This window comes from Barbus barbus, assembly GCF_936440315.1.
Source record: "Barbus barbus genome assembly, chromosome: 39".
Lineage (NCBI taxonomy): Eukaryota > Metazoa > Chordata > Actinopteri > Cypriniformes > Cyprinidae > Barbus > Barbus barbus.
The window spans coordinates 22,376,252-22,399,471 of NC_136717.1; the positions used below are offsets into that span (position 1 = coordinate 22,376,252).

At 38.6% G+C, this 23,220-nt stretch overlaps 1 protein-coding gene across 6 annotated transcripts in view; it reads left to right on the forward strand.

The window, feature by feature from the left end:
- The window catches only part of LOC306859096 (transcription factor EC-like), a 70,498-nt gene that overhangs the window by 39,323 nt on the left and 7,955 nt on the right, over positions 1–23,220 (forward strand). For 2 of the 6 annotated variants that reach the window (XM_079399928.1, XM_079399929.1), the window contains exons 1-3: positions 15,849–15,979; positions 20,177–20,422; positions 20,754–20,855. In XM_079399928.1, coding sequence (XP_079256054.1) covers positions 15,923–15,979; positions 20,177–20,422; positions 20,754–20,855 — 405 coding nt within the window. In that variant the 5' untranslated portion in view covers positions 15,849–15,922. Of the gene's footprint in view, positions 1–5,930; positions 6,122–15,848; positions 15,980–19,158; positions 19,575–20,176; positions 20,423–20,753; positions 20,856–23,220 lie in introns of those variants that run through there. The other 4 variants (XM_079399927.1, XM_079399926.1, XM_079399930.1 and 1 more) reach the window with 3 other exon arrangements.

Consider the following 23,220-nt stretch of genomic DNA (forward strand, 5'->3'; position numbering starts at 1 on the left):
GAAGACCACCATGGAGCCGGGAATCCAGGATCTCATTAACCTGATAAACCGTGCCGTCCTCCAGGATTAACGGTAGGGGGGGTTCAACAGGCAGGCCAGGATCTGTAGAGGCAGAAATGGGAGATGGTGAGGTTTCAACAGTGACACATGGTAGGTAGGATGAATTCTGTAGTGAGAAGGTAATTTGAGTTGATATGTGACCGGGTTGATCTGCTTAATGATGGTGAAGGGGCTAATGTATCTGGGACTAAGCTTCTTGCAGGGCAAGCGCATCTTGATGTCCCTGGTTGAGAGCCAGACCTTCTGACCAGGCTGATAAGATGCGGAGCTGTGGAGCGTCTTAGGTCGGCAGTCATCCTTCGTCGGCGCAATGCCCTCTGCAGCTGGTGGTGAGCTGCGTCCCAGACCCTCTTGCTCTCTCGGAACCAGTGGTCAACCGATGGGACATCCGATGGTTCGCCAGACCAAGGAGAGTTGTGTGCATACTCGGCCCAGCCCAGAAACTGGTTCCAAGAGTTCTGGTGGCCTTGGCAGAAGGTTCGTAGGAAACGTCCTATCTCTTGTATCTTCCTCTCCGTCTGCCCGTTCAACTGGGGATGGTAACCAGATGAGAGACTGACTGACACACCTAGGAGGGTGAAGATCGCTTTCCATACTCTTGAAATTAACTGGGGTACGCGATCAGACACAATATCCTCTGGGATTCCATAATATCTGAAAACGTGATTGAACATCAGTTCAGCAGTGTCCATGGCAGTCGGGAGTCCCTTGAGGGGAATAAGACGGCAGGATTTTGAGAATCGATCAATAATCACCAGGATGTATGTATTACCACTAGAAGGTGGAAGGTCCGTGATAAAGTCCACTCCTAGGGTCGATCAGGAACAGGCAGCGGGTGGAGTTTGCCAGATGGTAGATGGCGAGGGCTCTTAGATATAGCACATTCTGAGCACCCCTGTACGAACCTTCTAACGTCCTGAGCCACGTTGGGCCACCAGAAGCGGTCCTTCAGCAGCGAGAGGGTAGCATTGGCCCCTGCGTGGCCAGTGCCCAAAGAGGAGTGTGCTGATTGAATGAGTGGAGTGCGCTGGGTCCTGGTTACATATTGAAGTCCTGGTGGACAGCCCAGTGGAGTGTTGGAGGAGACATTGGAAGAGGGGACAGAACTCGGGGACCATCGGATGGGGTTGACAATCACCTTCATGGAAAGGATGGGTTCAGGTTCTTCGGTATTATCATCGGGAGTGTGGATGTGGGATAAGGCGTCCGCTTTGACGTTTTTGGAACCAGGTCGATAGAGATGGAGAAATTGAAACGGGTAAAAAATAATGCCCACTGGGCTTGACGTGGATTAAGTCTTTTGGCGTCGCGCAGGTATTCTAGGTTCTTGTGATCGGTCAAGACTGTGAATGGCTGTTGAGCACCCTCTAACCAATGTCTCCATTCCTCGAGCACTAGCTTAATGGCAAGGAGCTCTCTGTTTCCGATGTCGTAGTTCCTCTCTGCCGGGCTGAGTTTACGGGAGTAGAAGGCACATGGATGGAGTTTTGCTGGAATCCCCTGCTGCTGAGATAACACTGCTCCGACGCCAGTGGTAGAGGCATCTACCTCAACGATGAATGGTTGGTCTGGGTCGGGATGAACGAGGAGTGGAGCGCTAGTAAAGGCTTCTTTGAGTCTATGGAAGGCTTCTGTAGCTGATGGAGACCAGGACAGTGATTTGGGTTTGTTTTGGAGGAGATTAGTGAGGGGACTGGATATGGTACTGTAGTTACGAATAAATCTCCGATAAAAGTTGGAGAAGCCAAGAAAACGTTGCAGTTCCTTGATGGTTGTGGGGGTGGGCCAGTCCTTGATGGCGGCTACCTTCCCCTCGTCCATCTGGATGCCATTGTGGTCGATGTTGTAGCCAAGGAACTGCACTAAGACTTGATGGAACGAGCACTTTTTGGCTTTGAGGTAGAGATTATGCTCCCTCAGGCGTTTCAGGACCTCCGCAACGTGGTGGCGATGTTCGGCCATGCTCCGGGAGTACACGAGGATATCATCAATATAGACTAGTACAAACTCCCGGAGAACCTCATGCATGAAATCCTGGAATACGGAGGGGGCATTGACTATGCCATACGGAATAACACAATATTCGTAGTGCCCAGTAGAGGTCACAAACGCAGTCTTCCACTCGTCCCCCTCACGTATCTGGAGGTTATAGGCACTGCGGAGGTCCAACTTGGTGAACACTTTGGCTCTGCATAGGTGTTCTAGCGCTGCTGGGACGAGGGGAAGTGGACAGCGGAAATTGACGGTAATTTTATTAAGTGCTCTGTAATCTATACAAGGTCTTAATCCTCCGTCCTTCTTAGCTACAAAGAAAAAACTCGAAGCAGCAGGGGATGTGGAAGGGCGGATGTAACCTTGTTGGAGAGCCTCCTCAATATACTCCTCCATGGCCTTCTGTTCCGGAATGGAGAGTGGGTATATCCTTCCACGGGGCACTGACTCACCCAGAAGCAGATCTATGGCGCAGTCCCATGGCCGATGTGGAGGCAGCTTTGAGGCTCTTTTGGGGCAGAAAACGTCGCTGAAGGGGGCATAGCAAGTTGGAATGTCAACTGACTGTTTCTCCACAGGACTCTCGATGGAGGTTGAACAGACTGGAAGGAGCTAGGAGCAGGAGGTTGAGGCATCTGAGGGAAACAGGAAAGCATCTTTCGCCCCACTTCAGGACTTCACCAGATTCCCAGGAGAGGATGGGATTATGCTGCACTAACCACGGACGCCCTAATATTACATCAGCGGTGGACTCCTCCAGAACCAGAAGTTGGAGTTTTTCTTGATGTAGTTGACCGACTGTTAGCTGGAGAGGACCAACACGACTGCACACGTATCTTCGACTGAGGGGTTTACCGGTTATTGATTGGACTTGGTAATTGGTTTGCGTGGTCGTGGTTGGGAGGTGAAGTTGGCGACAGAGGGCACCTGATATGAAGTTCCCTGCCGAGCCGGAGTCGAGAAGGGCATTAACTGAAATGGAGACACCGGAGGCAGTAAGTAGGACGATAGTAGAGAGTGGCTTCATATTGACGGGTTGGGCAAATGGAGATTATGTGCCCTGGGGCTCCACAATAGAGGCACAATCCGTGAGTCAGGTGCCTCTGTCGCTCAGCCAGGGAAAGTCTGGTAGATTCGAGTTGCATAGGTTCGTGCTCTGATTCTGGAGGGCTGATGTTCTCTGGTCGGCGGAAAGTTGACCCTCCATACAAGATTGCATACGTCTGGAAACTCTGAGAGACCGCTGAATGAAACGCTCGAGCCCGATGGAGTCATCGTAAGCAGCGAGGTGCAGTCGCAGATTGGGTTCCAATCCCTGCCGATAGGTGGTGAGTAGCGAGCACTCGTTCCAACCACTGGCGGCTGCTAGAGTCCTGAATTGAAGAGCATATTCATCAATTGACATCAATTCCCGGATATGAGCGATGGAGTTATCCAATGACTGAGTGGCTGGACCAGTTTGGGACCAGATGGTTTCGGCCCACTGGAGCGCTCGCCCTGTCAGCAGGGATATGATGAACGAGATCTTAGCATTCTCGGTAGTAAAAACCTGCGGCTGCATTGCCAGGGCCAGCGAGCATTGTAGGAGGAATCCGTTGCACTCCTCCGCCAGACCAGAGAAGGGTGCTGGTTTGGCCATGGAACTTACGATCACAGGAGGCGAAGAAGTTGTTGTGGTGACGGAGGTGACAGCTGGAGGTGGCGGTGGTGGTGGATAGTACCCGTCGGAGATTATCCACGATCTCCTGGAACGGATCTGGGCGACTCATTCTGCCGGCGATCCTTCTCCGTGTAAGGGTCCGGTCTTCTGTTACAGAAGTATACCCAGGACGTGAGAGGAATGTTAGTTTATTTAAACAGGACAGCAGAATGAGCAGGTGGTTCAGGTGAGTATTCAAAGTATGTAACTTCGGACAACTTGAGGAGACGGGGGATGGTATCCGTGGCTTACTGAACCAGGAGATCGTGGAAGGTTGAACTGGCGTGAGAATCCACAACAGGAACTTAATCAGCAACTTGGAAGACGAGGAATACACGCTGGAGAAACACAGGAGGTAAGTACAGGAAATAACACTTGACAATAAATACTCAATAGGTAGACTTGCATAGAGAAGAGTCCAATATATGTGAACGAGACCGGACGTTGAAGTGACGTGATGGAACTGCTTATAAAGCCAATCTAATGAGTGTGCTGATGAGAGGCAGGTATATGTGATTAGAACTCTGGTGAGGGAGTGCGCTGGGATTGGCTGGTGTGATACTCTGGCTGTTCTGTGTCACTATCCTGGTGTGAAGAAAAGCCACTTTTATAGCCATAACAGGGGTGAAAGCAGTCTAATATGTGTGATCAATTGGCTCACACTGTGGAAAAGCCATGTAGTTTCAAGGCTACATACATTAAAAAAAAGTGAGATTGGAAATATGGAGGTTATCTTGTTCCATGTTGCACTGCATTCCTGGCTCACCCCCCTATTTACTCCCCTTGATAAGCACCATTCAAAATTACAAACATGGCTGTTATGTTGTGAAACATGGCTTAGAACCTAATTAAAAGTGTCTGTAACTCAGAGTCAACACGTTAACCCAGGGTCAAGCATAGTGTGAAAAGCCATTTGGTGTTATTTGCCAGTGTTTTGCATGTTTAGATCACAAATCTGATTTTAAAAAAAAAATCAACAACTGCACACATTTACTGGTTCATCAATTCTCTCTGCATCTTGAATTGCACCTGACTGATTTGATTTATTCATCTGATTTATCTGATTATTCTGTTGTTCTTTATGATCCAGGTGTGATGAAATCTGAAATCTAAAAGCACTCCTAATATGTTTGAGTTCCTTGTTTCTTGCAAATCTAGAAATATCAGGGATATTTAAAATCCAAATTTCCACGCCTGAAATGGTCTTGAAAATTAATTAACAATGAAGGAATTAATTAATAAACATTTCTATTTATGCTCAGCTCAAAGATATTAAAATGTATTATTTCATGGTAAATAAAATCCTTGTCCAGTAATTCTGAATGTAAAACTAGGAAAGTTGTGAATCAGTAGTTTCATTACTTTAAGTATTTTAGTATTTTATTTATTTTAAAAACTTATTTACATTTGTTTGTTTGTAAATAGTTCAATTTCAGTATTCAATATAATATTGGGAATATAACAGTAAATGATAAAATATTATATTATTCATTCATATAATAGTGAATTTAATAGTAAATATAATCAATAGTCTTATAAATATGAAATATAATAAATGTAGCAAAATTAATATGTTATTATTAACAATGTTTCCCTAAGTTGTCCTCCTAAACAGCATTTTTTTGCAATGAATATTTAGTCAAATTTGAGATTTCTGTAAAAGACCTGATTTAAAAAACAAAGTATAAATTAATAAATTCCCTAAACATTCCCCAGGTTATGAGTTGTTATACAGTAAGTAGAATAAAGCTCTTCATGTGTCACCACACTAAACTATTACTGTAGTTGACCTAACAAACTCCCAGTCAGTCCAAGACCCCCAATAACTCTCAGAGATTATAAATGACAAAAGAAGAGGTAGAAAGAGAGAAATATATTTTTTTCAAAGAATTGGATTAATTGGCATAATGCAAGGTGGCTGAGCACAGCCAGAGAGGGTGTCAGCTTCTGGAGAATGGCTGCCATTCTCAAAGCTGGACCGTCTGCACAATTAGCCGGCCGAACTCAGACCCCAACAGAATAATTAATGAAAAACAGAGGATGAAGACAAAATGTGCAGAGCCATTTGAGTGAGTGAGGGAGAATAATACATCAAAGAGCGTCAGTAATTGGCCCTGTGGCTTTCATTCCTTGCCCCATTTCTTTCAATTCATTGACTCAAAATAATAGGTTCAGGTTCATTATCAACAGGTTGTAAGCTTAGGAGTGCTAAACAGGCTCGGGGTGTGTGTCGATGGCTTAGAGGTACCCGCAGATGAGTCTACACAAGTAATGTGTGATATTGTTGTGCCATAGAGGGCGACAGTTTGGCTTTTGAGAGCTATACTCATTCGTAAAATCAAAATGCTGGAATATAACTGGTACGGTCCGGTAAGTCAATTTAGCATTTAATGCTTTCTATTCTAGAATCATACATAGTAGATTGAGTTACTGTTTATATGCTGGTCATATAAAGTTTATTATTTTGGAGAAAGTGCTAATATCTGCAAACATCAGAGAACAGAAAGTTTTTTTTTTAATCCGTAAAATCTTTCCTGTGTTGCATCAAATTAAATTTCAATGAAAAATCGCATTACAAACTAGCTGTATAATGATAAACATATATAATGTGTCAGTGTTATGCTACATTTGACAAAGTAAATTCAATCTAGATAATGTAATTCATATAATTGTATCATTGGTGTTGCGTGTGGTACAGTGACGGCTCATTTTACGCTTCATTTTTTTTTTGCTTCAAAAATGTCCTTAACTAATGTGACAGCAGCCATAAGATTACAGTCCTTTAATTTGATGTGCATTTTTACGTAACATTTTGAAAAGTAGGGGGTACTTGGGTAACTGGATGTTATATATTGGAAAAAGAAAGAAAGAAATACTCAAACACTACTATGACGAGTAGCACTTCCAAACATTCTCCTATAAATTTCATAAATGTCCAAAAAAATAAAAAATCCATCTCTTTATCATTTACTTAATCTTACAATTAATGAAAGCCTTCCGTTAAAATCAGATAGGAATACAGATGGGAACGTTAAAAAGTTTTTGAGCAGAGAAAACAAGATATTACATATTTTTGGACTTGATGTTGTGCATCGCTTGTCAGTGTGTAAATAAAAGCATGTGCCTTTGCAGCGCTGCTTTCATGTTTTTTTTCAGTGGCAGAGAATGTCCTGACTCGTGTTGTCCTTGCTTATCACGTGCAGTTAGCTCTGCTCACGCATATACGAGCTAAACTCAACTGCCAGAGTCCAAATGTTAAAGTTGCCAACACGTGATGAAGTAAAATATCTCATAACGGTTCATTACAAACCTAACATACTCAGACGAACACCCTCCACCTCACTACAGCGCGGTACAGGATTGACTTTGGTGGTTTTCCCATACCTGGGTGTGCCATATCAGCCACTTAATAACCTAATAGGTCTTAAAGTCAGGCTTTTGGTTTGAGGAACACCCTGCAGTGATGAAAAGAGAAGCATCGTCTCATATTAACGTCACCCAAGTACTCAGCTGAGAGAAAAACAAGATGAGAAACAAAAAGCGAAAGCCCCTCAAGAATGTGGGATTCCCTCCAATGCAGAGTGTTATTGTTCGTCATTGCGGTGGCATGGTTTGAAATATACATTCTCACTATTTGACAGCCGTTAAAGCCATTACACTGGTTTATAGGAATTCAAAAGACTTCTGGGCATGTGAAAATGCCAGTTGAGAACTTAAAGGAGGAAAGAAATTAGAAAAGGAATTGTTCTTCAGCACAAATGACTCAGCATTCATAAATCCTCATTGATATCAATACATTTAACATGTATCAATCTCATTGGTTCAAAGCTGTTAAAAAATATTAAAGCCCATTTCTGCCTTTAAAATAAAAAAGTAACAGATTTATGCTGTGTGACAAGTCACAAATGTGAGAAATAAAGTTATAAGGTTAAATATAAAGACTCAGAGCTAGACATACACACAGAATGGCAACACTTGGAGAGGGTTATATTCAGAGCTAGACATAAACACAGAAGGATTAACAGAATACGCAGGACAATACTCGGCAGAGAGGAAGAGGAAGTCCATGGTTTAAGTAGGGTGTGTGATTGTGTGATAGTTCTCAGGTGTGAGCGTGATTAGTGCAATCAGCTGTATATGTGTGGTCAGTGCAATGGATGATGGGAATTGTAGTTCGTGGGTGAAGTGCAACAGTGGTGTGGTGCAAGAGTCAATGTGATGGAGGAGTGACCTCTGGTGGCGAGTAAACAGAAGTCAGACCAGATTCGTGACACCCAGGGCTGCATGTAAAACTTTTTTTGCACATAGCACTGGTGCTACAGAAGTTGAAAGTTTTGTAGCACAGGCCAAACGGTTGTAGCACAAGTTATGGGTGAGCGATACGGCAAAAATATCATATCACCATTTTATTCCGGAATATCACGATTCGCAATTTTATCACAAGTCTTTGTCATTTTGGTTTTACATTTTGCAATTTGCCTGAGCAGTAGTCAAACAAATATTCTTATTTAAAAAAAAAAACACTTGCAAGGTAACAAAATATTAAATAAAAACGAATGGCAGACATTTAGGCCAAAGTGGGCGAAGATAAAAATCTCTCTCCTTATTTTATCTTTGATAGAAAATAAGAACAAAGGTATACATTACAAATACACATAATTTACAAATAAAACAAACAGTGCTTTATTTTTCATGTACGGTAACATTCAGGAAACTTAATGAACAAATATTAAAATAAAACACTATATACATCAATTAAACTTTTTTAAAGTAACTATTAAAATTAATCAGTCATGAGCATCGAGTGATTTTTCTCCGTTTTGTTGTTTTATTAACACCCAAAAATGAAAATTCTGCCATCTGTCTATTAATTCTGCCATAGTGTTTTATATTTATACCATCATTTACTCACTCAAGTTGTTTTAAACCTGAATTAGTTTTGTTGTTCTGTTGAACATTCTGAATAATTCTGTTGAAGTTATTTTGAAGAATGTGGGTAACCAAAGCAGTTGCTGCTGGTCCCCAGTGACTTCCATAGTATTTTTTCCTACTATCAAAATCAATGGGGACCAGCTACTGTTTGGTTACCCACATTCTTCAAAATATTCTTTTGTGTTCAGCACAAGAACGAAATTATTACAGGTTTGAGACAACGTGTGAGTGAGTAAATAATGACGTAAATTACATTTTTGGGTGAACTATCTCTTTAATGACAAGCGGCAGCATGTTTAGCTCTGGCGCTTTATGAGCTGCACGCATTGTTTCGCTCTCAACTGTTTACTTTCAATTTAGACTAACTGTGAGTGTTTTTGACAGTATTAGACGCAAAAGACAACTTAGTTTAGTAATCAGGTACTGTTTGACAGGTTCTTGTGCGCGTGCTTCAGATGTAACAGTTATGCACTCAGAAAAAGCACATGTCAGAACAGCACGTGACATTTTAATTATTTTTTTTTTTTTTAAATGTTTAACCGTCAAGGCTTTAAAGCAGATACAGATAATGCACTTTTGCGATTGAGAATAAGTGCAGTGTCCCGTGAGCGTAACTCTACTGCAGAGTTAACATTTGATGTGAATGTATGTCGCATTGTATTGAGGCGGAGGCGCCAGAACTGCATCTGATAGAATATGCGCTCTAGCACAACACTGCGATATTTCTTCAAAAGCAGACTGTGGCGTGGAGACATTTTAATCGTCCACGATCAAAAATCGTCATATCGCACACCTCTAACTACCAAGTATAATCAATCTTACACACACAAACAAGCACAACAAAATCACTTCACAAATCTTAAGAATTTCAGTGAGATTTCTGAGTATGATATCAGTATTCCATCTTAAATATTTAATAATATTTAGTATAATAGACTAGTAAATTCATATAAAATGCTCATATTAAACATGAAATATAAAATTGCAATCACAAGAAATGAAGTTAAAATGACGAGAAATGGTAATTGTAAGTCACAACTGTAAGATACACAGTAATAAGAAAAAGTAGCAATTGTAAGATATAGTCATACTAATAAGAAACAGTGAAAGTTGAGAGCTGTGAAGTCACATTTTAAGATAAAGCCGTATCATGAGAAACAAAGTTATAATTGTGAAATATAAAATTGCAATAAGGAGAAATAGTCATTATTATGATAAATAAATTCCTTTTTTTGCATTGCTTTAGTTAGTTACAAAAAATGAAGTTGCACTTGTGGCACATAATGCCACAATTATGTGAGATAGTCATAATATTGAGAAACGGTTAATTGAGAGTTATTGTATAGATATATTAATCATACTGTGACATGCATTCACAATTGTGAAATATAATTCCTACAAATAAAGTCAATTATGAGATTTTTATTGTTGAAGCTAAAATGGGCTTCTATATAAATGTGTAGGCCTTTTAGCATTCCTTTACAGATGCTACTTGGTTTAATGTTTTGTTAGCTAATGCAGTGACATTCAGACATGTGGCTTAAAATACTCTTCGGGCCAGCTGCAGTTGATGCACCTGTTGTGTAATAAACCTCTATCTTGCGGTATCCAATTTCCCAACATACCCCAAAATACCTTAGCTGACACACTACAAATCAGAGGTGATTTCCTCCATGCCAGTCCAGATCAGCCTCTGTTCCAGCCAGATGGACAAGGCCTTTCATTCAATCCTGAACATGAGAGGCCATTACACTGGCCACTTTGTACTAGCGTCTGTTCTTCTACTCCACCATCAAATTCAACTCAGGCTGTGCTGATTAATCAATTTGTCCCGGGAGAGAGTATGGAGAGTTCGGTCTGTGGAAGGAAATTACAATGATCCAATTTAAATCGCAAAATCGGTATATTAATCTTTAAAGAAATGTCTGGATATTACAATTCATTTGATTAAGTCGTAACAGAGAAGAGGTCTGAAATATGAAAAGTTCACCCTCTCTTTGATAACACTGTCAATGAGCTGATATTTATAGGTTTTGTGAATAAACCTTTGTTTCGAGTAGCTACGCAATGCAATAATGTGCATTTAATTCAATTTAACCCAATTTGAGGACAATTCAGTGACGTCTGAGTAGAAATGGAGCTAGAATGTTGAGTGTAGTATGGACAGAACTGTGTATAAACAAACTTACTGTATGTGTGCGTGTGGATTATCAGTAGATTTACGCGCCTCATTGTGATGACTGAAGGCTTTTACATTATTTGAGACAGCCATGGCTGCTTTAACGTGTCACGCATGTTACGGCACAATCAGATACACACTTGTGCCTCTGTGTATGTCCACACATGCACATGGACGCTGTGTAGATTCTCCACAGTCACAACACACACACACACATATAAATGACACTGACTTAAAGAGAACGTGGACACAAAAGTTTCTTTGTTGCTCTTCAAACCGCGTATTATTAGTTCGGGTAAGGTCAAAGTTGATCCAATTTTCTGCTTAGTCTTCATTAAACAGCTATTGCATTATTTCATTTTACACAATTAGATTTCAGCCATAATGAATATATCTCAAGCTAAAGCTTTTGAACATTGCAAATTTAGCCCACAAATGCACTTTGTGTGCACTTGGAAAAAAAAAAGATTGTACAGTTAAATATATTTTACTCTGGACCACAGGCCATACGATCACTCGCATCGTAAACTCAAATTTCAGGATAATGCCAGCAATTGTGCGGATATCTGGAGCGACAGCCTGTTAAACTTTTGATACAGCTTTCATCTTACACTCATAAATAAGAGTTTAGACACTTTATGTAAATTCTTCCATTTAGATAAGACGAGAGTCTGTGTTTAAAGGCCACATTTAATCTACCCTTTCAGTCTTTCATGACATTTGAAGTAAAATGGATTGATTGTGTTCAGTTATTTTACAACAGACAGACCAGACAATGACCTGAGAGCTTAAGTACTCAAAATAAGCAGTGCGGTCTGATATTGAGGAGTCCGTAATATAGTTTCCAGCCATGATAAATCAGTATATATTAATATAAATAGCCGTGTTTGCTTTTACTATATTCCTCATACTTAAGCTTAGTGATTTGAACAGAAATCTAAGCTTAAGTGTTAAACTTTGGCTTGTAACACATCCCTCAGTGTTCGGTTTACAGTGGCGGATGAGTAAACAGTGGACAAAATCTGACTAAAATTGGAAAATGCATAAATGTTCAAAGATTTGAAGTCTCGTGCTCACCAAGGCTGCATTTATTTGATCAAAATGTTAAAATTTAATTTATTCCTGTGATACAAACCTGACTTTTCAGCATCATTTCTCCAGTCTTCAGCGTCACACGATCCTTCAGAAATCATTCTAATATGCTGATTTGCTTCTCAAGAAATATTCTTATCATCATCATCATCATCATCAGTGTTAAAAACAGTTGTACCGCTTCATATTTTTGGGGAAACTGTGATAATTTGATTTGTATAAAGTTTAGAAGAACAGAATTTACTGTTACTTTTGATCAATGTAAAGTATTACTTTCTTACTGACTCCAAACTTTTTAACAGTAATGTACATTTATATAGTGCACGTTCATTAATGCTTATATTGCTTTCTATCCGCTCGCTATGTTTGTGTGCATCAGAAATGTCTTCAGGCATTCCTAACCCTGAAATTAACTTATGATCTGTCATAATAACACAACTATCCACAGCCAAAAAGTAACAGTGCAGGCAAATCCATTTAGGTGATTCAACCCAGTGATTAGCCCAAACCCAGATAAAGAAGGCCTTTCAAAACCACAGCTTACCCATAAGCCCTTGCTCTGAGCACGCTGGGTCCTTTTTGTGAGTCTGGTGTGTGGAGGGAAGTCATGTGATTCAGTTTGGTCATTTTGTGTTTTTAAGGGGATCAGTGCAAAGCGGGGGGCCGAGTTAGAAGATCATGGGATACGGTTAGACGCGTAAGAAAAGTGGTTCGACCCCCAACTATTGAGGATAAATTTTCTAATGAAAGCAGTTAAATGATCAGATTCACTGCAGCTACTTTTCGGTGCATTTGAATGTGTTTTAGAGTCGCTGTTTGTATTAGGTCTGCAATTAAATCTGCCCGCGCACAGGGACGGTGGATCTGAATGGGACGGGGTACAGTGAATTCCTCTCAGGTGTGCCTGTGAACGGGTTGCCTTGTCGTCCCTGAAGGAGTAGAGGCTAATTGATTTAAATAGAAAATCGCATTAGACATAATCACATCTTTTCTGGGGGAACCAAGTTTCTATTCATCCCACTCTTAAATGCACAAACCTATTAAGCAGCCTATGAGGCTGTTTGGGTAACACTGCCAACAATCTTTGAACCTTTTTCTGCAAGACGTTACCTGTCCCAAGTATGTAGAGTCTTGTAAAGATGCATACAATAGAGTTTTATATTCAAAAGTGTTCATATATATATATCTCACTTTTGAAGTCTTGCTCAAAAATGTATGAAAATCATTGCATTTGATAACAAAATGGCCAACCAACCAACTGGCATTTATTTTAAGGAATAATAATAAAGAATACAAGCACAATAACATTTTAAAATAAAATATTTAAAATAATAAAATAAAAAAATACATTTTAAAGGCTTGAGATCTAATTGTTTTTAAATATTTTTTGAAAGAAGTCACTTCTATTCACCAAGGCTGCTTTTGATTGAAAATACAGCTAAAAACAGTAATATTGTGAAATATTAACACAATTTAAAATAAGTGTTTTCTGTTTAAATTTTGTAATTTATTAATATAAATGATTCCTGTGATCCAAAGCTGAATTTTCAGCATCATGACTGATTTGCTGCTCAAGAAACATTTCTTCCTTTTATTATTAAAAACAGTCAGTTTAATATTTTTGTGTAAACTGCAATGTTTTTTTCAAGATTCTTCGACTAATTATTTAATAACAAACCTTAAAAAAAAAATCTTAATTTTAACAGCGGCTTATGTGCTTTCGTTGTAGGAAACAGTGACCTCAGGTGAATTTCATGTATAAATGATCTTTCACATACTATATTTCTTTTTGTTGATAAACTAGATTGCAGCACTGAGCTCAGGGAGGACAGTTTGGCACTCCTATCATAGTTAAAATGAGTGTAATATTTAATTTATATATGAATCATTGAAGTCTTCTGCTTATTATGCATTCCTTTTCTACTTGGATAAAACAGCTCTCAGATGTGTGAGCTGGACTTTGAAGTCTTGACTCCGAAGCAGCCCAACTCTTACAGGAAGTAGCTCATGTTTTATACATACTGTATGTGGGACTAACAAAGGTGAGATTTCAGACCGGGCCCAGAGAAAAACATGGAAAAATGGCCAACCAGGACTTTCAGTAAGGAGTAAATATACAAACACATACAGAAACACACACACAGGTTCAAAGGCACTCTGGCCCATTACTAGAAACTTTCCTCAGCATTTCCTTTAACACAGGAAACAAGGCAACAAAAGGATGCTGATACACACGTCCTGTCTACTTTAGAGCTCTGCAATGATTTCAACACTCTCCAAAGCATCTTCTGGCTTTCAAGAAGAGTTCAGATGCCACAAACCATCTACAGCATTTGAGATACTACTTTTATAATGTTCGTGATTGTTCAGATTAGTTTATATTACTGTAGCACAAAAGCACCAGTAAAAAATTGTGACATCATTTCTCATATTTGCAACTTTTATTGCTCAATTGTGGCTTGATATCTCCCATTTTCTACTTAATTTCTAATAATTGGATCTTTATATTTCCAAATTGTGACTTTAATCTCACAATATGGTTCCATATTACACAACTGCAAATTTATATCACACAAGTACTAATTGATTCCCAATATTTCATCTTTATATCTCATATATATGACTCCATATCTCAAAAGTGCATATATTATCTCGCTATTGCAACTTAATTTCTCATAATTAACCCTTTACAAAGAGCTTGATTGACAGGCAGTCTGACCAATCATAACGGCAAACCTGTCCAACAAACAAATCAGAGGAGCGTAGATTAACTTCAGTGGACTTGAGCTTGAAAAATTGTGTTTCTGCGTTTGAAATAAAATACGTTCTGATGTTCATATTTATTTTTGTGCTTAGTAAATATGAAAAGACGAACGTACAGCGTAAATGGAGGCAATACAGCAATCTTTCACGACACATTAAAGAGCCACAAAACGTTATTTATTGTTTGAATTTCTTAAATTTGAAAGCTGAGAGTTTGTTTCATACCAGAAGTAACCTGCTCTGTCTTGTCTGTTGGCGTGTTGTCAGTTTCCTCTTTGCTTCAACTTTTCATTGCTTGAGAAAATGATGTGTACTGTGAGAGTGGCATTGCTTGTCGGACATAGCAACAGTAACTAAGGAGGGCAGGGTTTTGCGAAGAGTCAATTGCCAATTTAAATCTCACAATGTGACTTTCACAATTTGATTATTTCTTATTTTATTTATTGATTTTTCCTTTGAGGCGGAAATAGGCTTCCAAATTCTTCATCTGCCTCACCTCAAAAACACTGACACTGCTAAACATGAGTTTGACTTTGTTGTTTAAACTAGCAGTATGGCAGATTTGTAGTATTTGTACAGAGAAACAAACAATACTGCAGACTGTGGGGAAAAAAGCCTGGAAACAAATTGGCCTGGAAGACAAAATTGAATGAAAAACTGTCAAAATAATGTGCTTCAGCCAAGCTTTGCTCAGTAATTTTAACCCAAGAGGCTTCAGCAAGCAGCACTCTGCACTGCTTTGGCCTTGTGTAATTGTTGGTGTAGTGAACGTGAGTGCACATGCAAGCAAGTGTGTCCACACTTGTTTCGTTTGATTAATTTTTATGTACATCGTGTGTGCGCCAAAGAGATAACCTCTCAGGGGAATGTGCTGAGTAAGGCTGTAAAGATGGTCAGACAGGAAGCATCAAGAACAAAACGCTCAGAGTCTCTAGCACCTGAAATTCTGCCTCCGTCAGGCCTTTGGCTGACCACTAGAGCAGGAACGATCCTGTACAGAGGAAGCTGGAGAGCTGAGAAAGCTGATGTGTCATGCCTTCCTCTCCAGGCCAGTGTTTCTGCACACACAGCTCAGGAAAGACACACACACACACAAGCTTAGTTATCCTTCTGCTTTCCCAACCGGGTTGCATTCACACTGGACTGAGTGACTCCATCTCTTCTTGGGTTGTGGTTTAAGGGCAAGACTGCAGGCTGTTTGGACCATGAGCCGCTGCTGTGTGGTTAAAGTCATCTCTTTCACTGAGATTCAACTGCTGCCGGTATGTAGCTGCAAAAGGGAGAGAAATTGGGATGAGAGTTTAAGTTCAAATGCTTTGTATTTAATGTTAAATGAAAGCTTGGAAATGGTTTTGAAACCTGCTAGTTTAATGAAAAACTTTGTGAGTTCAGGTTGAACTTTAATTACTCTTAATGAATCTGTGAAACTGTTTTTTTTGGAGAGATTACTTCCTGTTTCCCAACTTGTAGAGTACAGTATGGCACTCTAGGTCATGGGTTCGATTCCCAGTGAATACACACTGATAAAATCTATACCTTTAATGCACGCTTTGTTTAATGCAGAAATGTATTTATCTATTATATATATATATATATATATATATATATATATATAGGATGATTCCTTGTTAAATGGACAAAGATGATATAATCAAGCATACTTAATTTTAAATATTAATAAATATCTGTAATATTTTGTAGAAGGTTATCTTGTGAATGACAAGTTTTAAAAAGCCATAGAATGACTAAAAAAAATCTGCACTGGCTAAAAAGTATTTAGTTACTCTCAAAAATAAAAAATTAAAATAATTATAAGTCTTAAAATAACTTAAAATAATATAATAAAAAATGCCATGTGTCAATATAATGCTAGAGCTATATTTTTTTAAATTATTATTGAGAATAATTTAATATGGCATGTATTATTTGAACCCTCTGGGGCCTGAGGTGATTTTGGGGCCCTTGAGATGTTTTGACATGCCCTGATATTTGTGCTTATTTCAGCTACTTATAACATACTATTGACCAACATGTATTTTTTTTGTATTCAGCACAAACTATGCTACAATAATACACGTGGATGTACATGTTTGCATTTTTTAGAAAAAAAAATTATGCGTGTTTAGTAAGTTTTGGGGAAAAAAAATGTAGCCGAAATAAGGCCATAAAACCCACATTAAATCGTCCTGAATAAGACTTTTGAGTAATCAGTCTTGCAGGCCAGAATATTTACTTCACAATTATGTGAAAATTGTTTTGAAGACATGTTTTGTGATCGAAAGCCAATATGCGAGGGAGTGGTAATGGGCTTGAATATTAGGGGTTTTCACCTGAGAGACAAAGGGCCCTCCCCTAAAGCTGCTAATGGCCCATCAGTGGGACTGTGACTGAGGCAGGTAAGACAGAGTGTGAGGAGATTGAAATATAAATATATATAAAATACAAGAAAGCTATATTTCAAATTAATGATACTTTGATGGTTTGCATCTTTGAGTCTGACTAAATTGTGCAAATATGTTTATTGCTGCTGTAACATACATCAAAAGCAAGACGACAGAATCAAATGATAAATTCACAAACTTAAAACTGTTTTTAAGGTAAAGGAACAATACTTGATGTGAATGTGATTTTGTTCTTTTAGTGAGAGTGTGTGTGTGTGTGTGTTTTACTTTCTCTTCCCCTCAGAAACTTTTGTGGTCTAACAGCATTGATGCTAAGGAGGAATATTCAGTATAGCACAACTCATTTCTTCAGAAACAAAACAAGTTAAAAAAAACGTTCTGACTCCCATCTGTCAGAGTAAAAACATATCCTAAAAGTTTATATTGCAATGATTTAACTTCTCTTTCCAACTTACTATAGCACCTGACCTTTTGGCCAGGAAAAGGTTTTGTCCATAATTTGTACAGCCGGTAAAAATCATTCCCCTCCCCAGTGTTTCAAAACGCAGATTTTTTTGAAGTGAAACCAGAACTTGACTAATCCTGAAACAAAATTAAGCAACACGAGCACAATAGATTATACCTCTCCATTCAAGACACGCTTACAGGTTTTCTAAGCAAGATGCACACTTACAGTCCAAATTAAGGTAATTAAGGATTTTTAAATATATATATATTCATTTAAAATTGATTTATGTCCATTTGCAAAAGTTGAAGAAATTGTTTGTTAGTTTTATGTATTTCCATACTGTCAATGCTTGTCACTGTCATTGCTTTTTGTGCCTTATAAAATTGAATAATATAATATAATTATTAATTTAATGTTGCTATTATGTGCCATTCTTATCTAAATGGGCTTATCTTATATATATATATGCTGGAAAGCCTACCCTGAAAACTGTATCAACGACATGTTAATGCAAAACCAGCTCATATTCTGCATGCTGAATGTTTAGTAAATGAACCCTAGAGTGTCTATGTATGGTGTCTAATGCACCTTCACACACAGTGCTTTCATTGTCTACACTGCATTTGTGATCAAAATCACTTCAACTTCAATCACATTACAGGCTGTAATTAGTTAATAGTCATATATCCTGCGTTCACAACAGACAGGGGAGATGCGAGTCAAGGACGTGGCCCTCTAACACAACCAGGATAACCCTTCCCCTTCCACACTGCAGAGATGATTCCTCAGACACACAATGGCTTCTTTCACCTTTGCCTGGGATAAGAGAAGTTACACTCTTAGGTTTTTTTTTGAAGCCAAATCCAGTGTGCGTAAAGAAAAGAGCTTTGCAATGGCTGATAAACAGAGACAGACCTCCGCTGAACTGTTGAATGCGCAGTCAGAAGGGCATAGAAGATCCGATTTGGTCTTCGGATTCATCCGTCAAGGGCTTAAATAACTATTTCGGTGCGTTTGGGATAATATTTTCCATTTAAGATTTCCATTGAAGGCGATACAGTCTGCCATCCAATAAATGTTTCTAATTCAACGAGTGTGAGTAATAAGTGACTTTTGTTAGAGCAAACAGACATTTTGATCAAATTAAGCATAACTTGTCAGTGGTCAGCAAAAGTTCATTTTTGGATTTTTCCCGAAAATACAGAGCGCCATAAAAGTAACTCAACAGTTGTGCTTTTGTGAGCATAGACAACATAATAATGACTACTAGAGGTCGCCTCCATCACCCCGAATGAATGATTCCCTCCTATATTTAGCTTTACGATATCTTATAGACTAAAATTAGAGGAGCGACCCGGTTCATGACAGTTAGTTTTTGAGAACAGATACAAGACAATGTTGTCTAGTGAGTCTGATCCAGAGATGGGCCCTTGGGTTCTTTGGAAACCGCACAGAACAAGCAGTATTTGTCTCAGACCCCCTGAAGCAGAAGTGGCAGAAGGGGGAAGTCTAGGATTGGCCGCTTCACGCAAACAGAACTGGGCGGTCCCAGCGAATTAGCGATATAGGCGAAAGACCTCGGCCCTGTGGTGATCAAACCTGTCAGATCAGTAATCTCTCCGTTTGAGGTGATTACTACGACCTGCAATAAAAAGGCCTGGCCTTAGTGCTTATTAGGTCACCGAGATCCTCCTGCTTGCTTATAAAGACCAGACAGGGACAAGAGGGGACAGTCACTCGCTTTAATTTCCACCGCTCTGGATCCTACTTTAGTGGACTTACAGGGATTGAGAATGCCACATTTAACTGACTGTAGTTTCTACAAGATGAGAGACGGAGCTCGAGTTTCCAACGTAAGGACTTGCTATGTTCTGCTTTGATTTGTGCAAGACGAGGGCCGTTTTGGCGCTTGGTTGAAGGGTAGTTCACATGCTGTCATTATTTACTCATCCTCATATTATTCCAAACCTTTTTGTTCTTGTGCAGGACACAAAACACAACATGTGGGTGAGTAAATGATGATTTTGGGGTCAACTGTCCTGCAAATGTTTTGGCTTGTGTTGGATTTTACTGGGATAATTCATCCAAAAATGAAACTTCTGTCATCATTACTCACCTTTAAGTTGTTTTGAACCTGAATGAGTTTCTTTCAACTGTTGAATGTGTGAGAAGATATTTTTAAGAATGTTTGTAACCAAACAGTTGACGGCACCCATTGACTTACATAGTATGCAGGGAAAAAATACTATGGAAGTCCATGGCTACCGTCAACTGTTTGGCTACAAATATTCTTCAACGTGTGTTCAGCAGCAGAAAGGAACAAGTTTGGAACAACTTGAGGGTGAGTAAATGATGCAGAATTTCGATTTTTGGGTGATCTATCCTTTAAGTCACGGGTTAAAAATGTTTTATGATGCTTAAAATGAGACTTTGGGTTTGTTACATGCACAAATAAGTGCACATTTTTGTAAAACACTGCCTTTTTCTAGCTGGTTTTGGTTGAACAGATGTTGGGGAAAAAAAAAAGTGATATGAAAAACACTTGCGCATAAAGAATCATTCATAGACAAATAAGACCTAAAAATGCTATTTTTCTCTTCTTTTTGAAGGTTCAAAATCACCTGGAAAACTCCAAGTACCCCCTCCACCAGACTCAGGCCCAGCAGGTCAAGCAGTACCTAACTTTGGGCAGCAAGCTTGCTAGCCAGGCCCACCCAGTCGCCCATCCTCACCCGGGCCAGGCCCTGGGAACGGTGCCCGTCATGCGCAACGGACACATGCCACCCGTGAGTGACAGCGGTACGCCAGGAAGCCCCGTCACCCTGCTCACGCTGGCCTACAATCACGACAGCGAGGTGAGTACTTCCTGTGATCTCATCTATTTGTCTGTGTGTTTTACTCATCAATAACTTCAAACATTCAGCTTTGATCACGTTGACAATGAAAGGATGGGTCAGCTGCTCTGATAAGAGGTGCTTCTTCATCACAGTCGTCTTTCTGAGATGATGAATCATCTGTTATTGGATTAGTGGCCCGGCTTTATTCACACTTTTACTCTGCATTGACACAATGACTGATGATAGTGAAAATGAAACTCAAAACAAGCAAACAAACATCTCAGATTGACAAATCCAACCACTGTTGACGAAGGACAAAGAGTGCACTATAATCACTGTTTTCTTTTAGTTTCCAATGGATGAAGTTATTGATGATCTTATTAGCCTTGAAACCGGGTTCAAAGATGGGGGTTTGGATTGTATGGAGCCAGGCATCATAATGCAAAATAATGTAAGTATAAATCAAGTTAATCTCTTTACTGTGTTGAACTGTTACGTCGAGTGTTTTTAATAATGACCTGTGTATAGGGTGTAAAAAGCATGGAGGGAAGTATAATTCATTTCTGTTAGTCAATGTCAATGTTACTGAACTAAAGTCGAAATATCAAAAAAATCATACAAAACATATAGTAATGAGTTATTAACTCAAAGTAGACATTAAGTTGTACAATATTCTAGAATAATTCTAGAATATTAATGACAATTTTACATTTATTTTGAAATGTAAAATTTAAAAATAAATCAATTTTACTGGACTAAAAGTCAAAATATCAAGTATATATATATATATATATATATATATATATATATGAGTAATGAGTTAACTCAAAGTAGACTCAGTGTTAAATTCTATAATAATTCTAAAATATTAATTCTAGAATGTTAATTTCTATATTATTACGAATAAATAATTCATATTTTTTTCACTAAAATAATTTGAGTCTTGATGACCACTGAAATATGTACTTTATATGAAATCATAAGGAGTTACAAGTATAATTTATTTAATATTTGTATCAATATCAATCATTATATTAAATACTAGATTGTCATTATGTAATTTTATATTATTAATAAAACATTTATAAAGTGTTAGAAAAAGTATAACTATAAAAACTATTTTTAGTGCATCATGTAAACCTTCAGTAAAGTGTTAACATGTAATGAAATGAAACATCAAGTACATTTAAGTGCATAAATATACACACATTTAGATGAATAAATCACGTCTGAATCCAAAATGTAATCTACATTCATATATAATTATTTAAACACATTAATAACACAAACGCGTGCTGGTCTTTGGCATGCTTGTGAAAAGGGGTTTGTCTTTGCGTGAGGTCACACCGAGTCCAGCTGAGAGTCAAAGGGGAACCAGAATTAAATCTCAGGCTTTAAACAGTGGAACAATACAGATTAGTCTGGTAATGATGTTGGCATGCAGAGAGGTATGTCTTAGAAGAGCCAGACTATGTTAATGAGTGATCACTCCTCCAAAACAGAAGGAGAAAAGCCTTCGGTAAGCATGTGCGCACACAAGTGGCCCAAGTATGTGTGAGACCAGCATGAAATTGTTAAGGTCATACTGACGTCTGTGGAGGGACAAAGCATCTCTTGAGTCGTGATTACAGCTACACCTGAACTCACTAGAGAAGTATGTGATACTGTTGAACAAAATAAAGAGCATGATGGGAACGAATAAGGCAGATAGAGAGAAAGAGCGAGCGAGAGTTTTGTATCTGAGTAAGCAGTGAAGCATCGGATTGAGCTAATATCTTCTCTCCCAGTGGACTTGTTCAGAAATGATAGCATGCTTAAACGGATCAATTCGTTCTAATTAGTCATACAGCACGACGCATCAAGCCGCTTCCCCGTGTCAACATATCTGCTAACATGATGGGAATGGATTGAAGCGATTACGATGCGAACAGTCAAGGGGCCGTGGCAATCTTTCATGTTGATAAGCGAGCTCTTTCCCTCCTGAGATAATGGAGTGCGCGTACGAGCGGAGGAAACACTATAACGCCTGCCGTCTCTGTCTTCCTGTAACGCTCTGACCTCCTCTTTAATCCTGTACACTTCGCTTTTTCATCCATAACGCTGACAGAAATGGGCTTTCCACAGCTCTGGCTTTAGTGGGATTGGTAGTCAGGGAAGAAAATAAAAACTCAATTTAAGCTTTTTATAGTTAATAATAATAATAATAAACATTAACTTAATAAATATGTATTATATATTTAAAAAACATTACACTTAAATTTAATTTTGGCAGTATTTCTCATTGTTTAATTTGTACTAAAATAACTGAAATGTATAAAACTATATAAATAACTACAAAACCACAACAAAATTACTAAAATAGAAAATGAAAATAGAAAATCACAATAAAAATAAAAAAGTAATACAAACTATAATATCTCAGTTCTACTAAAATAACACTTGTTTAGCAAAATAAATTTTTTTAATAAAAATCACTTGCTCCATAGCGCCCTCTTTTGTCTCCTGAGCATCTTTTTGCTGATTTTCTCTGCTCATTTAAAACTTAAATAACTTTAAATCTGCACAAAAAATGCTGTGGAAACAATTTTTTGAACTCAGAAATTGCTAGTAAATGTCAACTACAAAGAAACAGCATTGATTTATATGCAATTTTGAAGTAGAAAAACCCAATAATCTTTGTTTTATTCACAACTTCTTTAATAATATTGAATAATATTTAATTACAAGGTTTGCATGTAAGTGCTGCATATATCCAGGATTTAAACGCCCATCATTCATAACATCCTACACATCCTTGTGTTATGTTTTACATTTGA